Source organism: Malurus melanocephalus, unplaced genomic scaffold, assembly GCF_030028575.1.
Source record: "Malurus melanocephalus ecotype Western Australia unplaced genomic scaffold, MMel_1.1 scaffold_438, whole genome shotgun sequence".
Lineage (NCBI taxonomy): Eukaryota > Metazoa > Chordata > Aves > Passeriformes > Maluridae > Malurus > Malurus melanocephalus.
In genome coordinates this window covers 71,006-86,953 of record NW_026623670.1, presented here as the reverse complement: position 1 = coordinate 86,953, position 15,948 = coordinate 71,006, and the positions used below count along the sequence as shown (strand labels likewise).

At 43.4% G+C, this 15,948-nt stretch overlaps 1 protein-coding gene across 1 annotated transcript in view; it reads left to right on the top strand.

Moving 5' to 3' along the window:
* The window catches only part of PDZD2 (PDZ domain containing 2), a 133,780-nt gene that overhangs the window by 51,261 nt on the left and 66,571 nt on the right, over positions 1-15,948 (top strand). The window contains exon 2 of the mRNA XM_057380160.1: positions 11,901-12,722. Coding sequence (XP_057236143.1) covers positions 12,244-12,722 — 479 coding nt within the window. The 5' untranslated portion in view covers positions 11,901-12,243. The remainder of the gene's footprint in view (positions 1-11,900; positions 12,723-15,948) is intronic.

Genomic DNA, 15,948 nt, shown 5'->3' with positions numbered 1-15,948 from the left:
TTCTGAATGTATCAGCAATGGTGTGTCCAGCAGGACCAGGGCAGTGACTGTCTCTGTGTTTGGTACTGGTGGGGCCACACCTTAAATCCTGCCCAGTTTTGAGCCCCTCACTGCAGGAGAGATGYTGAGGTGCTGAAGTGTGACCAGGGAAGGGCAGTGGAGCTGGGGAAGGGTCTGGAGCACAAGTCCTGTGAGGAGCAGCTGAGGGAGCTGGGAGTGTTTATCCTGGCATAAAAGGGGGCTCAGGTAGCCAGGTGGGGGTTGGTCTGTTCTCCCAGAGAACAACTGACAGATGAGAGGATATGGTGTTAAGCTGCACCAGAGGAAGTTCAGGTTGGTCATCAAGAAGAATTTTTTTCACTGAAAAGGTGGTTAAGCATTGAAATGGGCTCCCATGGAGTCACCATGCCTGCAAGAGTTCAAGAAATAATGACCTGGCACTGAGTCTTTGGTTTAGCTCCATGTGGTGTTTGGTCAAAGGTCAGACTCAGTGACTTGGAGGTCTTTTCCAACATAAATGATTCTGTGATTCTATGAAAGAAATGGATGCTGTGGTCAGTATCAGCAGCATCTATTCTTTGAGAGGTGACAGCTCACTGCTTCCAGCGAGTTTCTACCAGCAGGGTTAACCTTCARTTTGGGAAAGAAAAATTCAGTCTGGCATGCATGCTTGGGGARGCTGCTATAGTTCAGCTAGAGGTTAAGAGGACAGAGGCAGCAATGACAGGGTTATGGTTCAGTGGTTTATGTCCTTCAGAGGTCACAGATGAAGACTTTGTGCCTCAAAAAGTCTGCATTGGTTTGGGAGCAGGAATGGGAACTAAATTAAAACTGCAGAGTGCAGAGAATGACCCTCTGTCTGTGGAAATCCTGCTGCTGGCTCTGGCTGAAGCCATGTCCCAGATGTGGAGAGACACTCCCTAGGGAAGTGATGAACAGTCAGCTTCATGTGTGCTCTTGCCTGTCAGAGCTGTATGGAAAACTGAGCCCTTCTGAAGTGTCAAAGTGCTGCACACACCTGGAGCAACCCTTCAGAGAGGAGTGATGTGTAACTGTGCAGTGTTGAAGGGACTCCGGGAGGGTATTGGCGGTAGAGATGTAAACTGTTGTCTGAAAATCCTTAGGTGTTTCACCTTGGTGRTGATGAGTAAGTGAGCAGTGTTATGGGATCTGGCAAAGCTAAGATGGGAAGGATCTTCTGTGAAAGTCCCTTCCTAAGCTTCACTTGGCAYGGTTGCTTGGGAGCACTCACACTAGGCTGTTAATTATTTCCAGTGCTCATGTCAAATTAGAGATGATTAATGGGTTTTGGGAATAGTGATGTGGAAATAYGTCTTGTTAAATCTTCTTAAATTTATCATCTGTTCTTATTAATGTTAATTATTAATAATTATTATTATTGATATTTTTTATTCTTAATTCACTTATGAGAAAATAGAAAACTATTTCTTTCTTTATTTACTTCAAATTTTGGCTTTTCCAGTAACATGGTGAAATGCCATCAGTCCACCTTCCCAGTGTATTCAGTTTGCAGTGCTGTAAGCTGTTTGTTTTCTTGGTGCTTATCAAAACTTAATTTAAACAGTTTGTTGGGGACATTTGTTTGTTTAATATAGAATCACAGTATTGGAACATGAGATGTTTGTGGTTTGTTTGTAATACTAGATKCATGACTCCTGCAGACAATGCAGTCCAAATTTAACATGTTATTTACATTTTCTTGTTTTATGAATAATTACTGCAGAGATCTTTCCCACAGGAAGATCTTGAGAAGAGTGGAAGCATTTAAAAATAATTACAGATCTACAAAGCCTATTTTTGTCCCTATTTTAATGTAAGTATTGTTTTCAGAAAGAAACTGGAGTATACAGCAAATTTCCGTAGGAGTGTTCAAAACATTACATGGAACCTGAATCCCTCAGGAAGCCTTGCAATTGAACAATYTGGGGTTTTGGCTGTAAAGGTATAGGTAAATAGGTACTTCAAAGTCATACAGGAGTAGGTGACATTAGCGAGGACCTTTAAAAACTGGGTCACTTRTTTAGGTGCCTAAATGTAAATTTGAAGTCTAACTCTGTTACTTATGTTAATGCCTGTAGTTGTGATTAGTTTTCTGTGTGAAAATGTGTGTGTGTGATAGAGCTGTGCTATTTTCAAACTTRGAAAAGGGATGTTTCTTGGAATCTGCACACTTAAAATTAGATTCCCTCTGTGGTTACACAACTGTAGAGTAAATCCAGAAAAACATCAACAACTTTAATTATGTTACTCCTGATTTTTACTTTTATAAATTACGTCGGAAATGAATTCTGAGTACTTTGAAAATTCATAATGGTGCTTCCCAGCATCAGCTCTGAACTGTTCAGCAAGTGGAAGAGATCCAAAGAATGATTAGGCGTGTTGGTGTATGGAGGAGGCTGAATAATTGCAGAACTGGATGGGTATCATTCTTCAGGAAACTCTTTAAATATATAGTTCTTCCATTGTTGAACAAGCTTGCAGTAACTTGGTTCCCTAAGCAAGCTTTTTTTGTTCTGCTATCAAATTGAACAGTGTTTAAGGGTTTATATAAGGTAGATAAGTCGTTTTAATGTCTGACAGCTGAAGAAATTTGCTTTGATATAGTCTAGGACACTAGGTCATGTGAGAAGTAGGTGATTTKAAGTCTTGTCTGAAGTAAGTTGTTTCATTTTGGTTTAAATGAACCAAAGGCAAGCCTATCTTTCTTCAGTACTCAGAAGTGCCTTGAGAGWAAGAGAATATTGGAAAGATTTAGAAAGTACTTGGAAATTGCAAAGCTTCTTCGTTTTCCCACCTGACCTGGACTTGGAGGAGAAGCTGGCTGCTCGAGACAGTTTGTGTATAAAGAGAGTGAGGACAAAAGAGAATATTTTGATCGTGCTAAAGGGCTTCTATATCAGTATCAGAAAGAGTTTTAGATTTGATCCTCTCATTAATAATGGATGGTCAGGCGGATGCTTCCTCCTCTGCTGTCTCTTTTTAATTCCTCTGAATGATGATGGAACACACAGCCGAGTGGTTTGTGTCCCTCTATCTCTCCAGTTTAAAAGCTCACTGTCGGTCTCCGAATCTCCTCTTGCAACACAGCAGTTTTGGCATGTTGAAAAGTGCACTTGGGAGGTTTCCTTACCAAGCCAAGCAGGTCAAACAACCTAGTTGTTCAATACACAAAAGACCTAAAACTGTGAAACTGCAACATCACAGCCCTGCCTCAGCATTTTATTGCATCTGCAACACAACTGGCTTTGGCCTTCCCTGCTTTCAGAGCGAGGGCTGCCAGTATGATTGCTCACTATCCCAAAATACATTGTATTTAYGTTCCCAGAGGACACCAAGCTCTTGACAATAGGGAAGACTGCAAGGACAAGCAGTGAGGGAAGGGCTTGTGCTGCGTGACCTGGAGTGGGAGCTGGAGCCTTTGGTCAACACCACAGTTCAGAGCTTTATTGTTACCTGCTGACATACAGCAGATGTGTTTTTCGGCTTTCACCTGTTCATGCTATTTTTAGTAATATTATAAAATCACCATGTTCCTGGTCCAGTGGAAATACTTTCTGGGGTATCATGATCCCTGATTTCTGSTATAATTTCACACAATATGTTTTGGAAACGTGTCTCTTTTTAAGAGCTTGCTTACGTTGTATGGTCATAAAGAGCAAGGAGAAAGTGGATGGCTTCAGGGCTCTAGAAGGATAAAGCAGCTTCTGCTAAGGGACACTGGCTGGTTTTGTGAGAAATGAGGCAGCTCCTCCTGAGCAGTGCTGCTAACAAGGACATAACCTATGGCCTTTGAGRTCAGACTGGTGGTGGAAGCTGCTGTAGATTTCACATGGTCCCTGTACTGAGGGTGATCCAGTCCAGCAGTGCTGTCACCTTACTCTCAGATGATCTGGAGCAAGGGTAGAAGGAATTAGGAGAGCCTTGSTTTCCCCTCATCCTCTGGTGGGACATGGTGCACCATGTGGTGCCTAGCAGTGGGGGCACATATGGTACTTAGAGAATTTTCCAGTGGCCCTGTGGCTACAGAAAAGCTTCAGATGAGATTGTATGGGATGCATACTTTTTTGTAGCTCTTACAAAACAGCTTTAAAAAATGGACACAATCTCATTTCCTTAAGGAAAGATTTTACTAATTGACGGTGTTTTGGATACTATGAGAGCACATGGAAATAAATAACTCCTGTAGAGAGCCAATTGGTGGTGAAGTTTTCAAAACAATTCCAAGTATATGGCTAGGTTTTTATCTAAGTGTTGTGSCCCTCTATTGAGTGTAATCTTTTCTGCAAGAATTTTGCATTTCTTCACTTGGCTGTTTCGGTGTCCTCTTGGTGAACTGTTCTTTGTTTTCAGAGCTTGCTTGGGCTGATATTGTAAACGTCCTGGCAATTATTAGGTTTGATTTAGTAAGTCTAGATGTTTGCACAGGTCTTTTGATCTTTAATATAGTGGACATAAATACTTGAAAATCAAAGCAGTTAAGAAAGCATTGCAGGGAACCTGTCTGCAAGAATTGATACAGTTCCACCACTGCCTCTATTTAGCTATGCCATATTAATTTTTTTTCTTTGCCCAGTTTAACTGGTTTAAAGCAGATTCCATCTGATCATATTCAGATACCTCTATTTTACTTGGCCATATATTTTTCAGGCAATGGAGCAGAAAGTGCACTTGAAAGATGTTATGCACTTAGTCTGAAAATAAAGATCTACAAGAGGCCAGATAACTTTTTCCTCCTGAGAGTGCTGGTTCCTCTCCTTTGGCCATAAACAGAGCCCATGGTGACAAGCTCAGATGAGGATTCAGCTGATGTTAAAGAACAAAAACCCCAGTTTTAATATTCCTGTGTTCCTGTTGGTTACTTGTGTGGAGGTCAAACTTGAGGCTGTGGTTTGACTGTGCAGAAAGAACAGCTTTTGGATTCCTACAGCTAAATTAAAAGCATTGAGGCCATGAGATATAAAATGCTGACTACTATAAAACTTGCTGTCAATTCAAATTTGTTCAAAATCTCTCACAGCCTCCCAGAGCAAGATTTAAATTTTTATTGCCAGGTCAAATATCAGAAGTCTTCCTATGGCTGGCATAAAGATGACCTGTAAATGTGCACTCTGGCTAATTCAGCAGAAACATAACCGTGTGCCCGGATCTGATTTGTACCACTGGGTAATCCAGAATAAAACAGATTTGCTGCTGTCCTAAAGGATTTCAGACCTCAAGTCCATTACAGCAAAACCATCTTTCAGCAACACTGTGTCTTTTAAGTGAAAAATGTCAATGCAGTTCCAAGATCTCTTGTTCCTATTGTTACTTTTTTTGCTATTAATTTTTAACTAATAAGTAGAAGAAATGTAAGCTACACTTGAACAGAAATTAGTAAATGAATGTCTTTTGCTGGTAGTGGATTTATTTCTCTGGTGCTGAAATGCCCAGATGACTTTAGGAAAACAAGTACAATGCCTTCATCTATATATAAAAAGATTAACGGTGTATGTCAAACATAACCTTTAAAGCAATTATAAAGTGATCTCACTCAGGGGATGAAAGCAATTTTTGGAATAACTGTATGTATGTTTTTCTAGAAGTTTAGGCCAGGCTGAAAATGCCAAAGGGGTTATCCTGGAGTACTGGGTCTTGGCCATTTGCACAAATCACCTTTTAAAAATCAGTAATGGGACATTTTAATGACTCTCAATATTTCTTTTTCCCCCTATGAGAAAGTGATTATTGGAGCTCTTTACATGATTCCTTTGAGGACAATACAGAAAGAAAAAGCTCAGTTTGTCAGAAAAGAAAAAAGCTTATTGCTTATGCACTGAATGCCCACATATGCTTATTGACAGTTCCAGCTTCAACTTACTTTAAGAAAACATTCTTATTTTTCCATAAGCAATCAATTAAGAGAGCCTTTTTGCTGCTTCAAGAAAGCCTCAAAGAAACAGCCTCTCTTCACCTACATAACGTATGTTTAACTTGGTATTTTGAACTAAAAGGCTGGAGATGAAGAAAGAAAGTGTGTTACTTCCTGAGCCATAACTAAAAACTTTACTGAGGAATGGAGAAGATAGCCAGTTTATTTATGTGGGTGGTAYTTCAGCCTTTGAGAGCCCATCTTATGTGAGAGTGCTGGGTGGAACAAGGGCAGGTAAAAGCTGATTTTTCTGGCTGTAAGTAYTCCAGGGATGAAGGTGAGAAGAGCTGATAAACACTAAAAAGAGCGGAGAGCTGTAGAAGCTGCATGTCTGTGGGTATAAACTGATTATGAATACATTTAAGCTGGAATACAGACCATTTCCAAATATGTGGTGTGTTGGGGCAGCTTTCCAGAAAAATATCAGAGATGTAAGTGTTCTTAAGTTCTATTTGAAATTTGGTGAGTTCTATTGATTAGAACATGAAAAAGTTGCTGTGATAGCTGGGGTCTGGATTTGATGATGCCCACAGAGGGGTCTTTGTGGTAGGTAGCACAAGGAAGGGGACCAGGCAGCTCTGCTCACCGGGTGGTGGTGGCACAGCTTTGGGAAGAGGCATGAAGCCAGGCTGCAGCCATGCAGAGTGGCTGATTGTTTCGTGGCTAGATGGAAAGGAGTGGTAATCGGCTGTTGGCACTGCTGGCTGAGAGGGGATCATGCTTTTTTCAAGGTTTTTGCAGCAGCATATTTTTGATCCTCTGAGAGCATCTGATTCAAAAGCTTCCCTTCTTGCAAAGGTGGGTCACTGTCTTCTGCTATGGGTTAGCTCTGGGTTGAGCCCATGCGTTTACACAGCAGTGGAGGGTGTGAGCCCCAAAACCAGTACTTATCATTATAAGAGTCTTCCTAACATGAAATCCTATGAAAGGTTGATCCCTTTCATAGGTTCTCCTCAGACTGAGTGGTCATGCTGTCTGTGCACCATCATGATCCCTCTAGCTGAAAAGGACTAATAWTTTTTCCATATTGCACTCAGTACATTAATTGACATTTCCCACTGCAATATCTTCCTAGTTGAGATGTTCTGTTCCTGCAAACATCCTATCTGCAAAATCTTAGTTCACTTTATCCTTGAAACTGTTAATGAAAAAATCTCAACAGACCACACTTAGTGAGATCTAGGTAAGATGGGAGATTTAATTACCAGARAGTGTGAATCAGTAGTCTCAGAGGGATTCAGAGCAACCAGGACAAAATCCCTCTTGTGGAAAGTTGTCCCCAGGAACAAGGACTCCTTTTCCCAGGACAGGGGACTTCGGGCCCACAGGCTGCCCATTCCTAATTCTGACTTGCTTTACTCCTGRCAAGTCTAGGCAATTCCAGGGTGGCCATAAAATTAGAGTATTTTGTACATAGGTCTGTACTCCATGTGAGGCATGTGGGGTGATCTGACAGATCTGTCACTACAGAAAGTTAGCAAGGTAGTGGTGACTCCAGTAAATTTTCTCACATGGGTCTTGACTCTATTTTGTGGAAGTCAAGAGTAAAAATAAATTCCTTCTTAGCATTGATGCTTCCATTTTTATCAYGCACATCTATTTTTTCCCTTGATGAACAGTTTATCATCTTTCTATTTTTTACTTCCATTGGCATTGGACACCTGAGCTGCTCTTCTCACCAGCACAGAGACATTCAGCTCAGAGCTGTGCTGTTCTGTTGCATCTGGAAGGAGTATTTCCTATTTATGCTTGTCTGAAGTAATTTTTCCAAAGCCAGAAGGTTTTGTTTGAGAATATCAAATCCCTTGAAAGTACTGTATAATTATCTACATGATTAATTTAAGTGTCTGCCATGGCTCTGCAGTGAGCCCAGGGGCGTAGACAGGCAACCCGCAGCGTCTCGACGCCCGCAGCTTTTCCTGTGGGGAGAAGGAATGGGGTTTTGAAGGCTGCCTGCCTCCGGCAGCGTGGAGGGGCCGTCATCTTCCATCTCTGGAGGGATGTGTGTGCATGGAGGGGGAGAGCCCTCCAGCAATGTTGCTAAATGAATGATGGATGAGTTTTGCATGGAATGCAGATGCCTTTGAACACTCCAGCCRGCTAACTGCAGGATTGAAGCTGAAGTCAACATCAGTGCCCTTTGCCAGTGCAGAGGAGATTTGGAGACTTGAGCTAAAACTTAGAGCTGCTTCCAAGGAGCCCCAAGATCTCCAGGCTGGAGACACAGGCTTTTGATTGGGGGATAGTTTGTAAAGGATGGCCCATAACATGTCTACCCAATGTCAAAATTGGTAAATAGCTAAGAGCAAAACACCTTAAATTATTAGGCAAAAAGGGCCTCAAAGAATGATCTGGTCCTATCTTCTCTAGAGAATAGTTCTGGATCCTCTATGGTTACTGACATCRTTACCAGTGTTTGCTGTCAAAGCAAAGGGTGTCATTGTCAAAAAGGTGTAATTGTCATAACTCACAGGGTGTTACCCATTAAATGACTGCTCATTGTACTCCCACTAAAACAAAAAAATGATGTTGAAGGAAGTAAAAGTAAGAAGGATTGAAATGGAGATATCAGCTCTCTCGCACAACCCAAGAGAGGTTGGCTCTAGTCTTTGTTCATGGCAGATGTCTGAATCGCTGCAGAGGCCATGAGTGATGGAGACTCCAGCACCTGAGATGGTGTTCCCTCGTGCTTTGACATTCTTCATCCTTCTGAGTATTATCTAACCACTAACCTAAACCTACCTGGATGTGAATCACATACATTACCCCCTTGTGGGCAAGAGGAATGGACTCRTCTTCTCCTGGTCACTGTGGGGCATTTCAAAGTACATGAGGTCCTTTAACTTGTGCACCTAGACCCCATTTCCAATGCTTTCTTCTTTTCAGACTAGCAGGCCCTAATTTTTTGAGTATTTCTTAGTCACACTTTCAAGACTAGCAAGTCATGTCAGAGCTCTGTTCCAACTTTTGCTGCTGAGACCTTCCCTGCCCGGTGTGAAGCTACAGAAATACTTCACATGCCTTGTTGACTTTATCCCTGTTGGCACATTCTGGGACAATGACCTTTCTTTTTCTTCCSAACAGCAAGACTTTATTGACAGGAATGATTCCCCACAAACTCTGGAAATGCTCAAAGTCAAGCTGGGTGGGGTTCTGAGCAACCTGGTCWAGTGGAACGTGTCCCTACCCTGACAGGGACATTTGGGATCACATTCCTTCCTAACCCAATCCATTTTGTGATCCTGTGATTCTATTAAACACTTCAAGTCTTGCCAAAGATTTGCCACATAGCCAATCCTATCTAAGTGAGATTTTCCTTTTGTAGTACTCTGCATTTGTCCTTGATAAACTTCACCCTAGTTTTTCGAGTATGTTTTTCTGATTTTTGCCAAGATATTTTAGATGCTAATCCCGTTCTCCAGTGTGTCTGCAGACACTCCCAGCTTCGTGTAATCTGCAGATTTAATATGTGTACTCGCTTTGATTGTCCAGGTCACTAATGAATGTGGTGAGCAGAACTAGGCTATATAGATCCAGCAGAGCTCCACTGACAGTGTCCTTCTGTTTTCACAGAATGTCATTAATAACTACTCCCTGGGTATGGATTTATAGTAGTCTCATTTAATCATATTTCCCTAGTATGTTTATGAGAAAGTTGTTTGAGACAGTGACAAAAGCTGTAACAAAGCCTGGATAAATGACATCCAACAACTTTGCCATTATGAAAAGAAATTAATTTGATTTTACATTATTTTCTTCTTGCCTCCACTGTGTCTGCTGCTGCTTATATTGTTGTTCTCTTCAACATACAGGCAAACTGTTTCTTTGTTTGGAGTTTTTTAAGATGATTGAAGCTAGATTGACTGATGTAGTGTTCTGCTGCTGCTTCTCTTTCTGCCTTTGAAGACAGCCACTGCATTTGCTGTTGTCCTTAATTCTGGCCCCTTACCTGTTTGAATTCTCACAAGTGACCAACACGGATTATTTTAGCTGGTTTTATAGGGAATTTAAACTGTGGTTTATCCCACTCTGTTGGACTGGAAATACCTGACTTGGACAGAGGACTGATCTCCCCCTGGAACAGGCAGAGAAAAGGATGGTATACCTGTGTAGTGGTACTGTGTTGCATGTGTTCTAATCCCCTGTGCACAGTTGGTAATTTTAACAAGGACTAAAGCAAAAATGAAACCAGTGTTGCCTCTTTCAGTGTCATTTTTCAATAACTTTCTCTGTGAGCAACATTTTCCTAGACTATCTTCTTGGTATTGATATGCATATAAAGGGTAACTTTCTTTTTATCTTATTCAAGTTTCATTTCWTTTCCATGCCCTGATGTTTCTATTATTTTTGCCTATGTGTTCACACTATTTTTTTTAACTCCTGCTCAGTAACCTTTTAGTGTTCTTTCTTCTTGTCTTTGAGGAAAATGAAAAGCTCGTGATGCTGCCAAGTCTTCTGATCCTTCTGCATTGAGATGCTATTGTGCCTGTGCCTTTTAAGCACAAAAATATTGTTTCTTCGAGAAACTACAGCTCACCTTGATTTCTTTTTCCTTTAAATTCTTCTCGAATTCTCGCCTAGCAGGTTTTTTTTTTTTTTTTTAATGTACTGAAGCCAGGCATTTCTGTTTTGCTGTTCCCAATCCCTTGATTTTACAGGCATTCTTATATGAGTTTCTTTCCACCTTCTTATTCCCAACACACCTCTCTCTGAAGGCACTTCCCTGCTGATTACTTGACCCATCCATTATGTGAGAATGTTGCTCTGAAGGAGCCAGGACTTTCTGTCTCTGACTGCTTTCCTTTCCCTTTTCTCCTATTTTTCCTACCCTGAGCTTAACTCAGAAGTCCCTCTCACAAARCAGTGGGCCAGTTCCTCCTTTCCCAAGCTGATGTCTATCTCTGTTGATCCACTGATGTAACATCACTGTTGGTGAAGGTGCTGGTGTCCTCCTACAAGAGCATCACATGTGACCCTGATGTGTTGTCCCTGCCTGAGATTTYGTGGGATCACTTCTACCTGTCTAAGTAGTGCCCCACAGCCAGGGAGGTGGCAGAATTTTGGATACGCCTTCTGGGCAGCAGCATTTTGCAAGAACCTCCCTCTACACTCATTCTTTTGGGATTGAAAGCACTTTCTAGAGCTCTTCTACCTAAAACAAGCCTTTCCTACACATCTGCAAGAGCAAACCTGCAGGCTGCAAGCTTGAAGCTGCTGCTTTCTTCAGCTTTCCTGCTGCACAGATCACTGAGCAGCAGAGCAGCATCCACTGCTAGAAAATAAATCCCTGAAACAATCCGGTCAACCAGACTTGACTCGTGTCACGTTTTTTTTTTTCTTATTTCATAGATCCTAATGATCCCGGCAAAAACCCCCTGTGTCTCCCACTCTTTGTTTGCCAACCCCCAGCTCACACTGCCTTCTGGCTGCCCGTGTGCCTGCCTCTCCAAACTGCAGGAAACTGGGGAATTCGCCGACCCAAACCTTTTCCCGAGGCATTGGATAGCCACCTCCCTTAGACGCTTTGCCCACAGGGTGGCTGTGAGACACTGCTGCCACTAAGGAAGGGGCCCCATTGGTGTCCTCACCCTTAGTGTTTGCTGCTCGGTGCGGAGCTGAGGCGCAGGAGATCGCTGTCAGCCCGAACCACTGGCACGGATGGCGGCGCTGCCAGCTCCAGTGGCTGCCGAGGCCGGTGCCCTTCYAGCGGCCCTTGGAGCGGGTTTGGCAGGAATGTCCCCCCGGAGCTGCGGCAGCAGCATCCCCCGGGCTCTGCAATCCCKGGAAGGTCAGGAGCTAATGGTGACCTTTTATTCCCTTGCTGAGGAGAGCAGCTGGTGCCCTCAAGTGGTAAATCGCAGAAGGAGAGCGGCCGGGCCGTGCGAGCCGGGCCTTGGGCCGCTGGGCTGGGGCTGCCGGGCGCCTGCAGGGGTTTTCTCGCATTTCTAACCACGCTGTTTTCTTCTTGCAGAACGACACGCTGTGGTGATCGTGGTGGGAAGGACGCTTTGTTCCTGAAGGAGCGGGGAGCCCGGCGGCAGGCGGATCTGGGCAGCCACAGGCACTCCCAAACACTTCACCCCACAGCCTGCTCGTAGGGCCGGCCGTAGCCTCCTCACACCAAACATCCCACCTGGACTGTGCTCTTGGTCAGCTGGAACGCCCCAAAAACCTCCCCGAGATTTGATGGAGCTTGCTTTGGACCTGCAGTCCCGCTCCAGCATGTCCCCAGGGGCTGTGGGGGGCCGTGGCGGAGGATCAGGGAGCCGACAGAGGCCGGGGCTGATGGCGTGAGGGGATGCCCAGGGACAGCGATGCCCATCACACAGGACAACGCCGGGATCTTCCTCCCCCTCCTGTGCCAGTGGCTGCAGAACAGCCGGCGGGAGGGGGCCGAGGGAGCCGAGCAGCAGCTCTGCCGCTCGGCTGTCCAGAAGCTGAGCGAGTACATCCAGCTCAACTTCTCCGTGGACGAGAGCAACCTGCAGCCAGGGAGCTGCGGGACTGTGGATACGGAGATCTGCACCATGTACCTGGCCCARGAGATGCGGAAAAATGAGGTTCTGGGCCTGAGCTTTGGGAATATCCCTGCTCTGGGAGACTATGGGGAGAAGCGTCGGGGAGGAAAGAAGAGGAAGGCACATAAGGGGCCTGTGCTCGATGTTGGGTGTATCTGGGTGACGGATTTGAAGAAGAACAGCCCGGCCGGGAAGTGCGGGAGAGTGCGCCTGAAAGACGAGATCCTTTCTCTGAACGGACAGCTGATGGTCGGTGTGGATGTCACTGGAGCAAGGTAAGGGTGGGAAAGCTGCCACCAGCAGTCACCTCTGGTGCCGTGCAAGTCACAGTTGGTCCTGATGGAAGTCCACGAGCAGAGGTTTTGACCTCTGCTTTCCAGCCCCTGAGAGAGTTCTGGGTTTGTTCTTAAGACCATGTAGAAAATACGTAACAAAATCAAATTGATAATAAACCTAAGCTACTCACACTTCCACTGGAAAATTTTCAGAGGTCATTGGATCAAAAAATTATACATCRTAATCACCAGAGGCTCCTCACTAAAACAGAGGCCTTCATGGTTTTGTATAAAATTGTTTCCTTAAGCAAAAATGAACACAGACACAGCAGCATTGGAAGATATTTTTACAGGTGCTTCTTATTTTTACTAAATTATTGGAGTTGAGGGAAGCTTTTTTGACAGCTAAATGTTGTCTGAGGCTTTCTCAAAGCAAGACATTTTTGTGTTTTCCAGTTTAGAACAACTTCATTTTAATAAATTCCCTTTGATTTTATTGCATTTGCTCTCTTCTGATGTCTCCTGACCCAGAAAACTTGAAATCTTTAAGAGTTCAAATCAAAAATTAAGGTTCTTTTGGTGTTTTTTTAAATTCAGCTATTCCATGCTGTAAAATCAGTTRTTGTCCCAGTTTTGCTCTTTATGGGCTGGCAGACTTCCTCACATTACCTTTTGCAAAGGCAAAAACTTTTCTCTGCTGTAGATGAGGATGTAAATGTTCATTCATACCTGAGGTTGCAATGTACCTGAGGGCATGAAATCCTCCCCCTCTTGCCAAAAGGGAAACTGTCTTGAGGATGGACAGTTTTGGAAGCCAGGTGCTAGTGAAGTGATCCCAAAAGGCAGTGAATGTGGCAGGAACCCCTAATTCTATCACATGGAAGAATAAAAGCAGAGACTCCTCAATCTGTGGGTACTGGAYAGTTCAACCTTTTGTGGTTTTACATGAATGAAAACAACCCTTTTTAATTCCTAGCCTGTAATTCAATGAGTGTATAAATATTTGTACTGTTGCAGCCTCCAAATCTGAGAGTGTTTGTGGCAAAAAACAGTTGGTTTGTTGTGTCCCCTTTGACAGGTGTCACTGCTCTTAAATCCAGGGGCCAGCASTGACTTGCAGTGGCTAGCAGTAATGTCATTTTATTAATAGTGCAAAATGAGAGATAATAGCCAATGAAGTCCAAAATATTTGGGTATCTGTCCTTTTTGTCCTGTCCCTGAAGGCTTAATTTAGGGCTTGTTCCTTTTGGAAAGCTCTGTTATTAAACCAGCAAGCTGYGACTGCAGCTAATGGGAACCAAGTGCTCCATTTTCCTTACTTTTTTTGGGCATTACAAAGGCAGAGTTTTGGTAGTGTGGGGCCAGTGTTATTCTTAAAATCCCATTTTAGAATATTTTGCATCCAATTTAGGCCMAAATTTAGGACATTCCTTAGTCAAAACCTGCATTATTTTCAGCATCCAAAGCTTCCTTGCCTAACTTACTGTTGACTGCTATTTGACAAGGGTGATGTTGATGGATGACAGTTTGGGACCTTGATGCTCMCAGTTTGGAGTGCTGGCTTTTGCCTATCGGGGATCTGGCTGGCATCTCCAAACCCATGTTCCCACACTGTTCATCTGGAGTGTCTGAGGATTCCGTGAGAGTCTTTCAGTAGCTTTCTCCACGGGGAGACAGCTCAGAATAATCCTGTCTAGCTTTGTAACAGGCTGAAAGACAACATCAACTTGCCTTCTTCAGAGGGCTGCTTCCAAGAAGCTTTCAAGAATATTTCCATATTGCTGCTCTGGTGGAAGTTGGTTTCCCCTTGGTTTTTCAMGGTGTTGTTGAGGCAAGACAGCGCACTAAACAGTAGTCCTGACTCAGTTTCTGACTGTGTAATTATTCACTGGCTGAGTGGGAAAYCCTTCCAGATTGACACAAGGGGCTGTGATTTGTGGTGTGATGTACTTAGTGGAGCCTGCACATGGTCAGTGAAATTAAAATGCTGCCTTAGTTCCTGCAGCACCAGGCTGAATTGGGTGAGGAAAATCACTGCTTGTGAGTTTATTCCTCACCTGCCGAGTGTTCCAGGGCAGCCCCATCTTGCCTGATGAAGTTTTTTGCACTGATGATATAGGGAATATTCTGATCTATTCTCTTAACAGTAGAGGATTGAGGATCTCACAACTCTGCCATTTCCCACCTCTGCAGCAGAGTTTGCAGAAGTGTTCTCACCCTGGGCTTTATGTAACCTCACCTCTCGTTCCAGACTGCCATCCAAACTCTCCCTGTTTCAAGGGGCTAAACCAATACACAGACAACAGGAGAGGAGAGGTGAGGCCACCTTTTGCTGGCTGTCCTATGGATGTGGTCAGCCTGTAGAGGATGCAGGGGCAGGGGACTGGAGCAACAGATCGGGCAGTCCTGGACAGACTGGGCTGTTTTGGCACCTGCCTGGTTTGTGCCTGCAGGTCCTCAGGTCTYGGAGCGGTGGTGGGGTCAGACACATTGAGTAAGAACAGCACAAAGTTTCTTGGAGGAGCCAGCTGTGGGTACCACTCATCTGTCTCTCCTTGCTAGAAAATGATTTCTTTACAGAAAAGTTATTTATTTAAATTCTACCTGATTTCCATGTACACAGAAGAGACAGGTTGATTATTGCTGAACTTGTTTCTTTTATTTTTTTCTTTCTTTTCATTTAGAGAAACATTATGTAGTAATAAAATCATCAAAGCTCTTTGCTTAACAGGGTATTATTACATTAGAGAGGAATAATGTAGGTGGTGTCATTTTTGGTGATGTTAGTGATTGAGGGAAAATTATTGCTCTCTTTAGAGTTAGCAAATTGTGTGTGTCTATCAAACACAATTGCAGGGAAATGAGCTGTATTGGAGTACTGAATAAAGGTTAGTCAAAACTCTGCCTATTTATTTATCTATTTTCTGTCTATGCAACTGTATTTCCAAAATACGTGGGTTATGTTCCCCCAGACAACTTTCTATGTATTGTGGAACTACTTACTCATTTTGGGTTATTACTCACTTACTGGAGGGAGGCTTTTAGTATTTCTGCAGATGACAGACAAATCCTTCATTTCTTGAGCATAACTGAATGGGGCTTCATTGAGCAAGTCCTGGGAGGATTGCAAAAAAATTATTTTGTCATGAATATAATTCAGTTTGAAATATTTGATTATGGATTTCATCAAGCATAGCTGCAGTGCTTGGACACAGCTACCATATAC